Source organism: Zingiber officinale, chromosome 2A, assembly GCF_018446385.1.
Source record: "Zingiber officinale cultivar Zhangliang chromosome 2A, Zo_v1.1, whole genome shotgun sequence".
NCBI lineage: Eukaryota > Viridiplantae > Streptophyta > Magnoliopsida > Zingiberales > Zingiberaceae > Zingiber > Zingiber officinale.
Genome location: NC_055988.1, coordinates 121413889 through 121427383, shown reverse-complemented (window position 1 = coordinate 121427383; position 13495 = coordinate 121413889). Strand labels below are relative to the sequence as shown.

General features: G+C 36.9%; 2 protein-coding genes and 2 non-coding genes across 13 annotated transcripts; 1 reads left to right on the top strand and 3 right to left on the bottom strand.

Moving 5' to 3' along the window:
• Positions 1–9936, bottom strand: LOC122042126 (pentatricopeptide repeat-containing protein ATP4 homolog, chloroplastic-like). 10 transcript variants are annotated; one of them, XR_006129160.1, is made up of 3 exons: positions 7683–9935; positions 531–2466; positions 1–407 (listed from the first exon to the last, which is right to left on the bottom strand). XR_006129160.1 is itself a non-coding variant. In XM_042602078.1 (2 exons), exon 1 carries the CDS (start codon positions 9790–9792, stop codon positions 7696–7698), a length of 2097 nt encoding a protein of 698 aa, XP_042458012.1. In that variant the 5' UTR covers positions 9793–9936; the 3' UTR covers positions 1–1757; positions 7683–7695. The 10 variants fall into 10 exon arrangements, 2 of the variants coding, with proteins under 2 accessions (XP_042458012.1, XP_042458013.1); XR_006129162.1 differs by having other exon boundaries at positions 1–658; positions 829–2466; XR_006129163.1 differs by having other exon boundaries at positions 1–1207; positions 1497–2466.
• On the top strand, positions 1660–5538 carry LOC122042127 (microtubule-associated protein 70-5-like). The gene is made up of 11 exons (XM_042602080.1): positions 1660–1799; positions 2829–2914; positions 3007–3072; positions 3163–3333; positions 3429–3599; positions 3693–3848; positions 3936–4082; positions 4268–4339; positions 4418–4933; positions 5012–5145; positions 5353–5538. Exons 1-10 carry the CDS (start codon positions 1700–1702, stop codon positions 5123–5125), a joined length of 1599 nt encoding a protein of 532 aa, XP_042458014.1. The 5' UTR covers positions 1660–1699; the 3' UTR covers positions 5126–5145; positions 5353–5538.
• A 91-nt stretch (positions 9937–10027) lies between the features above and the next one.
• TRNAE-UUC lies at positions 10028–10101 on the bottom strand. The gene has a single exon. It is a non-coding gene; the product is annotated as a tRNA-Glu (tRNA).
• A 2725-nt stretch (positions 10102–12826) lies between these two features.
• TRNAE-UUC lies at positions 12827–12900 on the bottom strand. Its single transcript has one exon. It is a non-coding gene; the product is annotated as a tRNA-Glu (tRNA).
• Between the last annotated feature and the right edge of the window lie 595 nt (positions 12901–13495).

Genomic DNA, 13495 nt, shown 5'->3' with positions numbered 1-13495 from the left:
TTTCATATTAATGCTTTCATTACCCTCTTAAGCAAGTGGGGAAAAGAGATTCGATGACAAAACGTTGATTTATTCACTTGGACAAATCTTGCCTAGACTAGTCCGACATTCAACGTCTGTAGATTGTGCTTGCACACGAGTCAACTTTGATTCAGTACAATCCGAGCCTTAGATTTGCACCCACCCTTGCGCATCCACGCGTGAGAGAGTCTCTCCCCAGACATATGTTTACAACATCAATACATGTGTCATAATTTAAATCAACAATAAAACTAAGAGACTTCTAATATGAGACTAATAACTCATGCAAAATAAAATCTCTTCGTCTCGTCTCCGTCTCTTTATTGTATTCACATTTCCAACCCAAATTTCAAAGATTTGCAAAAGTAGAGAATAAAAGCGGTTGTCTACACATTGACAATGAAAAGTTAGTAGTTATCTGAAAATTTTATTTAAATGAAAAAAAAAGCAAAGATGTATGATTATCTATTTTATATTTGAATTCAATAGATTAAAAAAAACATACTGACCTCAGTAGATACTATTTCCACTTTGTGTCACCTTCTCACCAACCATTTAATCCAAATCAATGGGCCACTAGACATTTTGATCTAAGGCTTATAATTGTAAGCTTTGCTTTCAGATTTCACATTTCGACCTGTTCAAAAGCACAACAAGAAGTACAATTGTTAAGCCAAATAGACAACAATAAACAAAAGAACAGTTCACATGAGTCCTATGAATCTTTTCCAAGAAGTATGTCCAGTGTTTGATTTCTGTAAACCGCGTTCACCGGCTAGTGAAGCTGGAAAGAAGAAGAAGAATCACCTAATTTTTGGATAAGCTTCACATCACAATCTAGTTTTAGTTGGAAATAGTGAAGCTGAAATCTGAACTCATCAAATGCAATGTGGATTCAATGACCAGAAGCAAGTAATGTTGCACTGGCTGGTGATAAGAGTGTTTATCCTCTAACAAGATCAAAAGAATAAAAAAAAAAACTTAAGGATATAAACTCTTCCAAGCTAAGAATTAGGCCTTCTCTCTTTTTTTCCTGCATCAAAATAATCTCTCTGAGTCTGTTCAACCATGAACTTATCTGGGTTTATATGCTCGGCTCAGTGCAAACAGGAGAACGTTTCTTTGTTGGCTTAAGTTTGATACATTGATTGCACAGAGCCTGATAAACCATTACTTCTTTTTCTGCCTGTTTCAGTAATAATCACAATCACACATTTATAATCTGCTTAACAAGAAAAAAGAATATAACAAATCTGTTCTCTGTATTAGCCTGTGTATTCGACGCCGTCACAAGACTGAAGCTTGGATTTTGCCTTGTTTTCGTTTTTATTTAACACAATCTTTGATTGATAGCTATCGACAACAATCAAAAGTATAACCACACAAAACCGTTGTAGGCCATGCTGTCAAATCTACACGCTCAAAACTTTTTTTTTAATGTAATTCAAAAAACAAAAGTGATTGAGGAGTTGCACCTACAAATGATAGCTATCAAGCTGAGTTGTAGCCGGCTTCAGCTGCTCTTTCTCTGGTGAATCCCACCTGGAGAATGGGCAGTGTTTGTCAAGATACCCTTCATCATAAATTGCCATGAATCCTCCAGTTTTTGTGACACGGTTGTCTTCTCTGGAAGTGAGAAGAGGAACAAGCTGCTTGAAGTAGAGAAGTGTGCGGTGCAATGGGCAGCTTGGGAGATGCAGCTGGGGCCACGGAACTCTTTGCTAGCCCTTCTGACCCTGTAATAATTGAACTCAACAGGTTGCAAAATTGTATTATGGGTATGTTTGTCCTTTGAACTTTTTTCCTTCAAGAGTTGCTGTTCTACTTTTGGTCTCTGACCTAATTGTTCAGACATCCATTTTCAAAAATAAATAAAATAAAGGGTAGGGACACTTGAACCATGGTTTCCTGCTCGTACGGTCAAGATTTCATTAAATAAGATGGTTATTCTATTGTTGACGCTGAAATATAAATTACAGAGGGCATTTTTCTGTGTATTGTGAATTTCTTGAACTTGGAAAACTGTTTTATTGCAGAAAGAGTTTTGTTCATGTCCATAGAAAGTGCCAAATTTGAGAAGCTAGAAATCAGGCAAACAGTAAGCACAGATATGAAGATCAAACAAATGAGGTCTGAGACTTAGTGAAACCTTTTGTTAGAGATAAAATGGCAAACCATCCAGATGTCCATATTACCTTCAAGATAAATATATGATTCATAAGAGTTCAGGTTCTAAGTTGCTTGTTAGAATGCTCAGGATGGTTAAGATCAACATAGATAGCTTGAACATGTAATAACCTATGAGATCAATCTTTACTCTTTCTGGATGAAAATCCAATGCAGGTTTTCTTGATAATCATAATTGCCTTATTAGTAACAGCCTTTAAAGCAAGACTGCCAGACACTCGAGAGTCGTTAGCTAGATTGTGTTGGTAGCTGGCTTACCTGTATGAAAGAAAATGATCTGCATGAGTTCTTATCCACTTGTTTCTCATCTGAATGATTCAGTTTCAACAACATCAAAGCAAGACCAAGTACAAAAGAAAGTGATTTTGACTAGTAATCATTTTCTTTACGATAGTGGTCTAGTTATTTAAGGATGGAGCATCAGTTTCATGGATCCCAATTATTAATCCAAACTGTATTGTTATTGTCTATGCAGGGATCATACTTCTACACTTGCATCATTTCGTCTTTTTCTTATGATAAACAAAAAACAAAAAGAAGCTAGTTTAGCTTCTGGCAATAAGTTTGATAGCATAAATTCATTTGAACTAACTTGACTAAATTCAGAGCTTAACCTGCAGAGAAGGAAAGGGAGTTGGGACTAGCTAAAAATGAAATCAAGGCCTTGAAAGCAACTGAAATCTTGAAGGATAAGGCTGTTATGAAGGTAAGTAGAGAATAAGAAACATGAGATATCAGTAACCCAACCAAGTATCCTTATTGAGTTTGAACTAACCTTTTCTATTTCATGTTCTCTAGTTAAGTAATGAACTGACGAAAATGGACGAAAAACTCAGGACCACCGAGAAACAACTTGAACAGAAGGTTATGAGAGACTACTTTTTACAAACAAAAATCTTGCAGAGTGATTAGCATCTTGGCTAGTTGACGAAACCATCATTTGCTACATTGCAGAATCTTGACATAAAAAAACTAACCAATGAAAAGAAAGAGGCACTGATAGCACAGTTTGCTGCTGAAGCAATTCTAAGAAGGGTCTACGCAACTCAAAAGGATGAGGAATTCATTCCTGTTGAGGTTCTTCTAGCACCATTTGAGTCAGAAATCAAGGAATACAGAAATGAGGTACCATTCTCTAACATTTTCCATTCTGGAAGTATGACTACATTATAGCATTATAATTCTAAGAATATGGGATTTTTCAAACTAATCACATGCAGATTCTGATGCTTCGAGAGGATATAAAAGCATTGGAAAGATTGACAAAATCTAAAGAGGAAGCACTAGCGGAAACAGAAAGTCTTCTGCATAGTGCACTTGAACAAACAAGGAATGTAGAGGTGGTGCAGAACAAAAATCATGAATTAAAAAGGCAAATAGAGATCTACCAGGCATAATTAGCTAGCATTAAACTATTACTTTGGCAAATTAATGAAGTACCAAGCCAGGCCTTATGAGTTTTTTTTTTTTTTTTTTTTTTGCAGGAAGAGAACAAAATTCTAGAGAAAACATATAGAAAGAAAGTTGTTGAGGTAGAAAAACTTATGAAAACCATTCGTGAACTTGAGGAATCTATTCTAGCTGGAGGTGTGACTGCCAATGCAATAAGGGACTATCAGCGCAAGATCACTGAGTTAAATGTAGGTTTCAGTCCATTAAGTATTTGCAATTTGGCTCTCTGTATCTACACTGGAGGTTAAAATTTTAGACAATCAACAAATTTCTAGGAGGACAAAAGGGTGGTTGAGAGAGAGCTGGCTAGAGTTAAAGTTTCAGCAAGTAGGATAGCAACAGCTGCAGCTAATGAGTGGAAAGATGATGGAGACAAAGTCATACCTGTCAAGCAGTGGCTGGAAGAGAGGAGAGTTTTTCAGGTTTGCTAATCTATGAAATTCTCTTATATTCTCGATAGGTTATGTTGAAACCATTTATAAGTGGACTTGTGTTGCTGTTCGAGTGCAATAACATGGCTTCTGACATTCTCTATTTGCATTGCTGACACTATGTTTTGGTACATATATGATTTCTCCTGATAGCTCCTAATATTGGCAAATTGTAGGGGGAGATACAGAGGTTAAAGGATAAGTTAACTTTAGCAGAGAGAACAGCAAAGACAGAGAACCAACTGAAGGTAAGATACTTATTGACAAGTTCTTGTCTGAATTGAAAATAATCAATATTTTTTATAATGTTCACCCTATCATTGCAGGAGAAACTAAGCTTGAGGTTGAAAACATTAGAACAGGGCATGAAGCATTCAAGTCTTCACAGTGAGAGAAAGAAGAGTGGATTGCCATCACCCAATGGCCTAAAGAAGAGTCCTTATGCATCCAACAATGGAACTGTATTGCAGAAGCCTAATTCAAATTCTGGAGATGCTGATAATGCCAGAGGAACAGAGAACTTAAACTCATATGTTGTGAAAAAGAATTTGCTAGCTTTGAGAAGCAGGTCATATAATGACACTGGGAAGGAAAATGCAGAAACAAATGTTAGGCCCAATGGACATGCAGATGATGTTATTACTGGAAGAACAGAGGTCAACCATGAGGTTAAGGAAAAAAAGTATGAAGACATCAAATCACAGAATGAGAGCCTAGAAGATGGCTACGAAGATATGGTGTCAGGCTTTCTTTATGACAAACTGCAAAAGGAAGTTATAAACCTGAGAGAATCTCACAAGGACAAGGATAGTGTATTAATCATGAAAGATGATGAAATCAAGGTCTATATAAAACAGTTCATTCTACTAGGGTTAGCACATAAGTGCTCTTGCTTAATTAAAATAATTTCTTTCTTTCAGTTCCTCCTAAGGAAAGTTGATGTGCTAGCAAAGGCTGCAGAAGTGGAATCCAAGAAGAAAAGAAGAAATGCTAGAGAAAAAGAAATGATGATTATCTTGGAGGATAAAAAGTGAAACACTGGCATCTGAAACAGGTAGGTAAAAACTGGTTTCAGGGGTTGTGAAACTCACTTTATCCATCTACCACATTCATTTAAACACAGACATAAATTATAATCTAAATTGTAACATTTCTCTATACTTTCTCATAAGTACATGCCAAAGTTGAGAGTTATTATAGATAAGGTTGTGTGTGCATTATTTTATCTTGCACTACTAAAATCTAACGGCTAGTTCAACAGGTTTGTGAAGTGACTGAAGCATCAAAAGAATTCAGAGCTTAGAAGTTGAGCATACCATCTAATGGTATGTTGTATCTGGTGATTCTAATGTACAGTTTCAAATAATTATCACATAATAGAAAAGATTGTGGAGTTCCTACCCTTTATTTTTATTATTTTTTCACTGTGCATGTAACATACAATTGAGTTCCAGGAATGTTGAACATTGTGTTTGCAATGGAGTAAAAGAAAGGAAAATTGTGAATCATGTTCATTGACTGATCCCTAATGTCACATGCTTTACCTCTGGGCATATTCAGTGGAACCAATCATATGCATCCTTTGCTCGAACAATTGTGAAGTGAATACTAACCTAAAACAAGTAATTAAGTTAAACTTGAGTTGACTGATAAAAACTTTAATTTTTGGAAATTTTGGCAGAAAATTACTTGGAATCCTACACTTGAATCGAGTGCCAAGTTTAAACTACATTGTTCATCAATAAGCTTACACACATCCAACCATATTTATTAGAAATGAACAAAGATCACTACTCATATGTAATACGAATAAAAAGGAGACTAGCTCTGCTTTTGCAGTTATGTATTGTGAAAAACCTTAGTGACATGCTGGAGCCCATGAAAGTGGAGAACAAGAAGAGGTTTGAAGTAGATTTCCAAATGCCAATGCAACTGAGGGAGGTTGTTGTTAATCAAGTGAAAGACATAGAAGCAGAACATCATACTCCAAGGCCATCCCACCAAATAAAAAAAATGAGCTGAAGATATTATTGGAGTTCTGAAAGTATATGCTAACGGCATAAATCTATTCACGGATTTAGCACTCGTCACAACATATGACATTGTGGGTGTTGGAGGGATATTCAGAAATGATGAAGGAAACATATCGGTTGTATTCATTAAGGCACTAAAACTGACTTTTCTTGAATGCAAAGCTAAGTAGCATCAGAAATGGATTAGGAATTGCCTAAGATAGGAGCATTAGTGCATTGAGACTATTCACTGATAGCAAGGAAACATGGAGGAATATGCATAGTGAAGCCAAAACTGGAAGAGATTGGTCCAACAAGTTGAAAACCATCGTCAAGCTGCTATGCAGGGAATGGAATGTCACCTATCACCACATGTTAAGGGAGACTGAAGCAGATTGGCTAACAAAGAGGTCCTTAGAAATAGATGCAGTAGGATTGATTCTGATGTAATTTCTGTGGATCTGTTGAGGCACCTCTCTTAGTCTGTGGAAGGGGGATGAATATCCTCTTATTGTTATTGATTCCAGTAATAATTGGCCCAGGTAACCTTTAAACCCAAAAGGAAAACAAAAAGGATGCTTTAGAGATGCAGATAGGATAGGCAAAACATATGCAAAGGAACACGATTGAATCATCTTCTAGATAAGATCCACCACACCTTTGCTCTACATTTCATTGTCGTGCACCGGGCCACCCTTTTACCTGTTTTGATTGTTAACAACATCATGGTTTAAAAGATCATTATGTATCATTTGGTACAGAAGCATCATATATTCAGCTGGTGGAATAGCACGCAAAATGGACACTCCTCGACATAAGGGTACCACTACCTAATCTACACTCAAATACCTAATTATTTGTTTCCCTGAATCAAATGTGTTTTATCCTCCACCTTTGCAAGGTAGACACTCCTCAATGTGAGGCTACCTCCAACTAATGTACACCCAAATACCTAATGATTGGTTCCCTGATTCAAAACATGTGTTCTCCTCCACCACTGCAAGGTGAGGTGAGGGATCAAGGCTCCTTCCACTGATTTTCTTCATTGACTAGGCGTCAAACAGGCTTAACAATTTAAAAGCATGAGAGGATGGGTAGTTATTGTACACCCAAGGCATATGCCAGAGAAGGGCATTAGTACATTACGGAGAGTCCTAGCTAGAGCCAAGTTTTTTTTTTTTTAATAATTGACTGTTTACATTGCAGACCTTTTACATATGAGATTTTGAATGATGCTTGATCGTTAGACGATATGCATTATAATTGAAAGGTCATATTTAAATTCTTTAAAAAAAAATAAAAATAAAAATACAATTAGGCAAACTCAAGACACGACCCTTTTAATTATCTATTTCTGGGTGTCTCAAACAAGGGAATGAGTACCTTGAGTTCATCAAAGCACTCAACTGCTCCTTGAAAGTTAAGGACAACAGAATCAAGCAAAAATAATTTATTGGCACAGAGAGTATTTATTAGCAATGTAGCATGCATTAGAAATCAGCACTAACACCTCATTGACCATAGAATCAAGGGAAAAACAATAAGAGCAGCAATCTCCTTTCAGAAAGTTTTCATTTACCTAACTCTGTAGCCTAAGCAGCAGCTATGTAAGATGAGTTCCCCGACTCCAACCATGATTGAGCTGCAACTTTTGTGGTCAGAAACCATCCAGCCTTGTCTGGTGCTTCATGAAATGGTGCACCAATTTCCCTCAAGTGAGGCTCAAAAGAAGATGCTAACCCTTTTTCTGAGTATCTATGTTTTCCATGCCCTGTGTGAATACCAAGTAACGGAGGCAAGTCCTGCCCACTCTGCAAAGATTTGGTTAAATCATTCATCCATACATGTAATGCAGTTAGAGCTGCTCCAAGTGAGAGACTCTTCACATGTAAGGACCACTGTGTAGCAGATCGAGATTGAAGATCTGTGTATATCTCAAGCTGAATTGCCAGGTTGAGGAGCACACAAGCTCTTTCCAAATAGTTGAGGTTTACACAGAGATCTATCAAACAATTACTATAAGCTCTTTTGACTTCACTACTCACATTATTAAAGAGTACTTCAGCTTCTTGTCTAATAGTATCATTGTTACTTCCCTCATCCACCAGTAACATTACTAAAGAGCCCAACCGAGTATTTCCTCTTTCAATACAACCAATAATCTTCCCTAGTTCTTCTGTTGTCGTCTGAGCTGCCACATTCAAGAGACATCCACAGAACCTATCATCAGGTTTGATCCCCCACCCTAGAAGTTTGTCAAATGCTTCCACAACACTATCAGTCCTTCCAGCTTTACCGTAGCACTGGATTAAAGATGTAAGCACAAAAATATTTGGCTGAAACCCAGCATCTAACATGTTATTCAACATGGTTTCAGCCTCAGAAACTTTTCCACTACATGAGTATGCAGTTATCAAGGCTGAATAACTCCAGCTATCTGGTTTGGACTCATCTGATAGACCCTTCATTTCATTAAATATTTTCACTGCTTCATCAACCAAACCAACGTCAGCACACATTGACAAAAGCATATTGTATAAGATGACATCAAGCTCCATTTCTTTCTTCATCTGCTTATACACGCTGAGTGCATCTTCAGCATATCTAGCTTTAGCATATGCTCGCAGAAGAGCTGAGTATGTTGCTCTGTTAGGAGCCAACCCCGTGCTGCACATTTCACGGTAAATAGTCTTGACTTGCCATGGCCTTCCTGCCCTGCCCATGGCATCCAACAATGTATTGTAAATAAAAACATTTGGCTTCACACCAAGAGCCTTCATTTCCTCATACACATTCAATGCTCCATCAAAATCACCTGACATGCCATAGACCCTTATCACTGTAGCAAAAGTCGCAGGATCAAGTTGCCACTTTTCCTCACGAGCTCGACCGTACAACTCAAGAGCCATCTCCACATTACTCGACCGACCATAAGCATCAATCATGGCCGAGTAGGTGATATCATCTGGGCAGCATCCAAACTCGGGCATTTTCTCAAACAACTTGACAGCTTGTTCGGGCTTGTTGCAGAACCTGGCACAGCTAATCATGGTCGTGAACGTCACATTATCCGGCTTGATTCCCTTTTCCAGCATCTTCCACCATAGAGCCTCCGCGCCAGCCCAGTCCTTGGACTTTCTGAAAACCTTAAGTGCGACGTTGTGGAGAATTACCTCCCTTTTGATCCTAATGTTGCTCTGGAACCAACGAAGAGCAAGGACGGCGTTATGAGAGTTGGACATGGAGTTAAGGACGGTGACGGCGTCCTGCTCGGAGGCGGCGCTGCCGAGGGACGCGAGGACGGTGGAGATGGCGAGGTCGGAGGAATCCGAAGAGTCGAGGGAGGCAGCAAGGCGGATGAGGAGGGCATAACGAGAGCCGGAGGTGTGCTGGCGGAGGCGGGAGGCGCGGGGGCTGTTGGGGTTGACCCATATGGAGTTCTTGGAGGGCGTCGGATTGGAAGATGGAGTAGAAGGAGGAGAAGTGTTGGGATCTTCTAGGTAGACGTTGAGGGGCTTGTGAGGATGCCGATGGAGATGAAGGAGGAAGGGGAAGGAAACAGGGTGGGAGGGAATGAGGCTTCTCCTTCTGCTCCTCCTGAGTGAGGGCGACGAAGAAGGAGGTAGAGGAAGGGAGGAAGAGTGGAGGTGCGTAAAGGAACGTGCTGCAGGAGAGAGGTAGAAAGCCATCACCTTGTTCAAGCCGCAACCGCCACCGCCGGGCCGCTACCGCTGCAGGGGACTCGCTTGGCTGCCTTATCGGATAATCCCCTCCCGTCCTGATGGAGCTCGCAAAAAAGGAATTAGTTTCTCGAAGGGACTATTTTCCTACTGGGATGATTTTATCTATTTAATTTGACAAATTTAGATGAAATTTCAATATTTCAAACAAAAAAAATGTTTTCATGTATGGGAAAAATTTTAGTTCCATTGCCGGGATTTGAACCCGGGTCGCCTGGGTGAAAGCCAGGTATCCTAACCGGACTAGACGACAATGGATTGATACCGAACGCTTTAGAAATATTTATTTATTCATATAAATTAACTCATTTTCACATGACCTTTTATTATTGGTTAATGATAATAGACATTTGCTTTCCTTATCCCAAAAACATGAATAACAAATTTGCTTTCAGCTTAGTTCCAATAGGGCTGTAAAGTGTAAACGGCAGAAGCAAGCTAATTTTAATGTTGTTAAGTTTGTCTAATAACCTTGAATTGAACTAAGTCGTTGAAAGAACTTGATTTTGCTTATATAAACTTTGAGTTTGGTTTAATTTTTAACTTGAGCTTATGTTATTTAAATATTATCGAACTCTTAAATTTATTTAATTATTTAAATCTCATATTTATTTAATTACTTAATTAATTAAATATTAAATATTATTAGATTAATTTTTTGTTTTGATAATTTATTTATTTATTTATAAATTTAATAATTATTTTATTGAGGTATATAATCTATATTATTTATAAATATTATTTATGAATAATTTATAATTTTTATTTATGAGCATTTAAATTTATTCATTTAGTTAATTTTGTTTATATTAAACAAATATTATCAAAAGCTTACCAAATCAAATATTAAATTTACTCACAAACATCGATTCCTTTACACTACTAAATAGTCCCAATAGGTGACCAAATTGATACTCAGGTAGTAGATTATCAAATGAAAATAGGAGTTGAATCCCTACCTTGGGGAATAAAATCCCTTCACTTCGTCATCATAATTTACCTCTCTTCCAATTACTTTAGAATGAACGCCGGGGTAAACGAGTCATCATTTGTCACATTTACACGTTTAAATTTCAATATTATTTATTATTCATTCTCAGTCGTATTTACTATTTAAAATTCCACTGCTGCAACCATATATGCTTCAGTGATTTTCCAAACAGCATAGCTCGTAATACGTTTACCCAAATCGTTAGGTGTTTTGGGATTGTCTAAATCGAGTAGTCTCACGTGAGTTCATTTCCTATTTTATCTTTCCCAAAAATCAAAAATGTCGCATGCATATGAAGCAAAGACCACTCCGAACCATGCTTGCGTCTTCTCGGAGAAAGTGACCTTTGTCTGTGTAAGAAACTAGGGCGCTAAACACGCGAAAGCGTAACAGAAAATATCTAGTTCCTCCAGAAGATTCATACGAAAGGGAAATACATATACTAAATTTTACATGAGAGGGTTATACCTTTGATGCGTGTACTCGATCACCCGACAGCTAGGATTTCAGCATGATCACGTGTCTGTACCTCTTTCGGTATCCACACGAACACAAGAAAATGGAAAAGACCAACACTCAAGGTTTTGCTAGTAACTCTCTAGTGAGTTTCAGCCAAAGAAAGGGAAGAGAGGAAGAAGAATGAAAATCATGCTAAAAATAAGAGAAAAATATTTTTGTACTTCATCCAATGAAAATACTTAATGAGCATTGATTCACTTAATGAGACTTAATGAGTATTAACACTCCATTAAGACCATTTTGAAACTCTTCATTTTGAATTTAATTTTTAAAATTGAATGAATTTCAAAATTAACTCTTCATTAATCCTCTTTAGTGAATGAATTAACTTGAGTCTAACTCAAGTCTAATTCGGATTAGATTGAATTCATATGGTTGAATTCACTTGAATCTAACTCAATGATTCTAATCCGGATATGTCAACCATCTCATAATTGACTCCTAGAGTTAATACTAACAATCTTCCACTAGCTCAAGTGTCAATCACTAAAATAATCCCCTCCAATGATTCATCACATTTTAGTCAAACTAAAATGAACATATCTCCAAATCAATATGTTCTATATGTGTGACCCAATAGGTTCTCATAACGTTGGCAATGTCTCTAAAACTATTTTAGATACATAAACAATGAGTGACATCTAGCAAGACATCATTGCTACCCAAGTGACGAGAATGTTGAGATCCGACTTAACATTTCCATAGCTATTATCTTGTATGACTCAGTTTCTCTATCCTTGATATCTATATTGATCAATGAGGCATAGACCTTGTCATCCTCTTATCAATCTTTGTGTTTCTTGATTTCTAAGTAGACATACTCAATCAATGAGGCATAGACCTTGTCATCCTCTTTGGAAGGGAATGAGGCTTCTTCTACTCCTCCTGAGTGAGGGCGACGAAGAGGGACGTAGAGGAAGGGGGGAAGAGTGGAGGTGTGGAAAGGAACGTGCTGCAGGAAAGAGGTAGAAAGCCATCACCTTGTTCAAGCCGCAACCACCATCATCGGGCGGCTACTGCTGCTGGGGATTTGCTTGGCTGCCTTATCGGATAATTCCCTCCTGTCTTGATGGAGCTCCCAAAAAAGGAATTAGTTGCCCCCGAACTATGGTGCAGCGGTAGGGCATCTAAGTTGTCACCCAAGCACCCACGGTTCGAGCCCGAGCTATCGTGAATTTGTAGGACTTTTTTTTCCAAATAAGACACGCAACTAAAGAATGCTGGACTACTAAGCTGTCTGTTGCGAGCGCTCTCCGATTTACCCTTATGATCGATGAAAAATTTCCATGAAACATTGAAACTGAATCGGTCACCTATGCTTAACATTATCCAACTATTAATTATTTTGTTTCCCAAAAAACGAATTAGTTTCTCGAAGGGACCATTTTCCTTCTGGGATTATTTTATCTATTTAATTTGACAAATTTAGATGAAATTTTAATAAAAATCTTTTCATGTATGGAAAAATTTAAGTTCCATTGCCGGGATTTGAACCCGGGTCGCCTGGGTGAAAGCCAGATATCCTAACCGGACTAGACGACAATGGATTGATACCCAGCACTTTAGAAATATTTATTTATTCATATAAATTAACTTCTTTTTACGTTTTATTATTGTTTAATGATAATAGACATTTCCTTTCCTTATCCCAAAAACAAGAATAAAAAAATTGCCTTTTATTGCTTTCAGCTTAGTTCCAATAGCGCTGTAAACAACAGAAGCAAGCTAATTTTAATGTTGTCAAGTTTGTCTAATAACATTGAATTAAACTAAGTCGTTGAAAGAACTTGATTTTGTTTATATAAACTTTGAGTTGGGTTTAATTTTTAACTTAAGCTTATGTTATTTAAATATTATTGAACTCTCAATTTAAATTTATTTAATTATTTAAATCTCATATTTATTTAATTATTTAATTAATTAAATATTATTAGATTAATTGTTTGTTTTCATAATTTATTTATAAATTTAATAAGAATTATATTGAGGTATATAATCTACTATATTATTTATAAATAATTTATATTTTTTATTCATCATCATTTAAATTTATTTATTTAGTTAATTTTGTTTATATTAAATAAATATAATCAAAAGTTTACTAAATCAAATATTAAATTTACTGACAAACATGGATTCATT

What these genes read in the sequence shown, in the direction of transcription:
- LOC122042126 (XM_042602078.1), bottom strand. Translation starts at nt 9,792, where the DNA reads ATGGCTTTCTACCTCTCTCCTGCAGCACGTTCCTTTACGCACCTCCAC.
- LOC122042127 (XM_042602080.1), top strand. Translation starts at nt 1,700, where the DNA reads ATGGGCAGCTTGGGAGATGCAGCTGGGGCCACGGAACTCTTTGCTAGC. An exon ending in GTTGCAAAATTGTATTATGG is followed by an intron (nt 1,800 to 2,828) that starts GTATGTTTGTCC and finishes CTTAACCTGCAG; the next exon opens with AGAAGGAAAGGGAGTTGGGA. An exon ending in GGCAAATAGAGATCTACCAG is followed by an intron (nt 3,600 to 3,692) that starts GCATAATTAGCT and finishes TTTTTTTTGCAG; the next exon opens with GAAGAGAACAAAATTCTAGA.